The sequence below is a fragment of the Sinocyclocheilus rhinocerous genome, unplaced genomic scaffold, assembly GCF_001515625.1.
Source record: "Sinocyclocheilus rhinocerous isolate Xijiao unplaced genomic scaffold, SAMN03320098_v1.1 scaffold5081, whole genome shotgun sequence".
NCBI classification, from domain to species: domain Eukaryota; kingdom Metazoa; phylum Chordata; class Actinopteri; order Cypriniformes; family Cyprinidae; genus Sinocyclocheilus; species Sinocyclocheilus rhinocerous.
Genome location: NW_015662160.1, coordinates 32,241 through 34,562, shown reverse-complemented (window position 1 = coordinate 34,562; position 2,322 = coordinate 32,241). Strand labels below are relative to the sequence as shown.

The 2,322-nt window shown below is 39.1% G+C and overlaps 1 protein-coding gene across 1 annotated transcript in view; it reads right to left on the bottom strand.

Annotated features, from left to right (window-relative positions):
* Window positions 1-496: 496 nt before the first annotated feature.
* Window positions 497-2,322, bottom strand: part of LOC107727476 (gastrula zinc finger protein XlCGF26.1-like) — a 13,196-nt gene continuing 11,370 nt past the window's right edge. The window contains exon 3 of the mRNA XM_016537347.1: window positions 497-1,902. Within this exon, the coding sequence (XP_016392833.1) occupies window positions 548-1,902 (1,355 nt within the window). The 3' untranslated portion in view covers window positions 497-547. The remainder of the gene's footprint in view (window positions 1,903-2,322) is intronic.

The window sequence follows — 2,322 nt, the reverse complement described above, 5'->3', positions numbered from 1 at the left end:
ATAGTATGTAACCACAGTGTAAGTACACATTGGTACATAGTATCTACAGCTGTAATGTTTGTGTAACTACACATGTAACAACCCACTGAATGGTATGTGTAAATACAAAATTTGTAACAGGACATTGGTATGTTACCATGTAAGTACACTGGTATTACAGTGGTGCACCAACTTGAGATCCAACTCCTCCCACTTTACATATCCCTAAACCTACCCATTTCCACCCCTAACCATACCCATCTCCACCCCCTGGATCAAATGGTTCCAATTACTCTTATTACTCGTATTGTTGTTACAAAATGTAGTTATATATGTCTTGTTACACATTTGTACTTACACAAACCATTCGGAGGGTTGTTACATGTGTGTAGTTACAGAAATATTACAGCTCTTGATACTATGTACCAATGTGTACTTTCTCTGTGGTTACATACTACGTATACATCTAGTTACTATGTAAGAACACAGGTATTGGGGCCACTTAATATAAAGTGGGACCAAAAAAGAATAATAATAATAGAGAGAAGAATACCTGTTTGGCCCACATTCATTTGCAGTGTGAAAGTAGCTTTGATTTCACAGACATACATGTTTCCTGGTGCCATTTTAAACTGCTGAGCCATTTAAAACTCTTTCTACAGAAAGAACAAGAATAGGGTCTCACATCTGCATGACTCTTCAGGTGTATCTGTAAGTGTGATGGTAAAATAAATTTTTTATTACACTTATCACAATTAAATCGCCTTCCTCCAGAGTGAACGCACAGATGATTTTTGAAATGACTCCTCTTAGTAAACTTCTTGTCGCACTCCGAATGTTGTGGTTTCTTTTCAGAACGAGTTTGCAAATGACATTTCAGTTCTCTATGATATGTGAAATTCTTCTTACATTTAAGACACTCGTAAGGCTTCTCTCCAGTGGGAAGCCTCATGTGAACCTCAAGGTTTCCTTTGAGTGCAAAATGCTTTCCACACCGAGGGCAGGTGAAAGGCTTCTCTCCAGTGTGAACTCTTATGTGAACCTCAAGGTTTGTTTTGTTTTTGCAAGTCTTTCCACAGTGATGGCACATGAAAGGCTTCTCTACCAAATGGATCTTTACATGATTCTTGAGATGATTTATGTATGTGAAATTCCTTCCACACTGATGACATATAAAACGGTTCTCTCTTGAGTGAATCCGCATGTGATGACTAAGAGTTACTGTAAATCTGAAACTCTTTCCACACTGACCGCATACGAACGGCTTCTCTCCAGTGTGAATTCTCATGTGGGCATTAAGGGTTCCTTTATGTTTAAAACTCGTTCCACATTGAGGGCACGTGAAAGGCTTCTCTCCAGTGTGAACTCTCATGTGGCTTTTAAGACTTGCTTTTCGAATGAAACCTTTTCCACACTCCTGGCAGGTGAAAGGGTTTTCGCCAGTGTGAATTCTCATGTGGACTTTAAGGCTTCCTTTCTGAGTGAAGCTTTTTCCACACTGTTGGCAGGAGAATGGGCTCTCTCTAGTGTGAATTCTCATGTGGACTGTTAGGTTTCCTTTTCTATTGAAACTTTTCCCACACTGTTGGCAGGTGAAAGGGTTCTCTCCAGTGTGAACTCTCATGTGGGCTTTCAGACTTACTTTTTGACTGAAACTCTTTCCACACTGCTGGCATGTGTAAGGCTTCTCTCCAGTGTGAACTCTCATGTGGACTGTAAGGTTTCTATTTTTTTTGAAAATCTTTCCACACTGTTGGCAAGTGAAATTACCTTTAGTCGCTGTCTTCTTAGCTTTTTTTCTAGACAAAGTCTTTTTAGTCTCAGAGCAACTAAAAGCCTTTTCTTCAGCCATGAAATCATGTTTTTCATCTTTATCTTCTTTTTCATTCAGTTCTTGATTCTCCTCTTTCAGCACCATCAGGTCTAAAATGAAAGAAAAAAAAACCCAACAACAAATAACCCGTTTAATGGTACAAAACAACAGACATCTAAACAATTAGACATGTAAAGCTTCAAAAGCAAAAACATGTACTGTATGCTAGATCCTATTCACACTAAGCAACTCCCAGAACCTCTTCACCATATTGTTCACTCTCAGCATTCTTAAAGGGTTAGTTCACCCAAAAATGACAATTAGCCTATGAATTACTCACCCTCAAGGCATCCTAGGTGTATATGACTTTCTTCTTTCAGACGAATCCAGTCGGAGTTATATTAAAAATTGTCTTTGATCTTCCAAGCTGTTTAATGGCAGTCAGCGGGTGTTGCAGTGCATCAGTCCAAAAGAAGTGAAATAAAGTGCATCCATCCATAATAAAAAGTGCCTCACACGGCTCCGGGGGG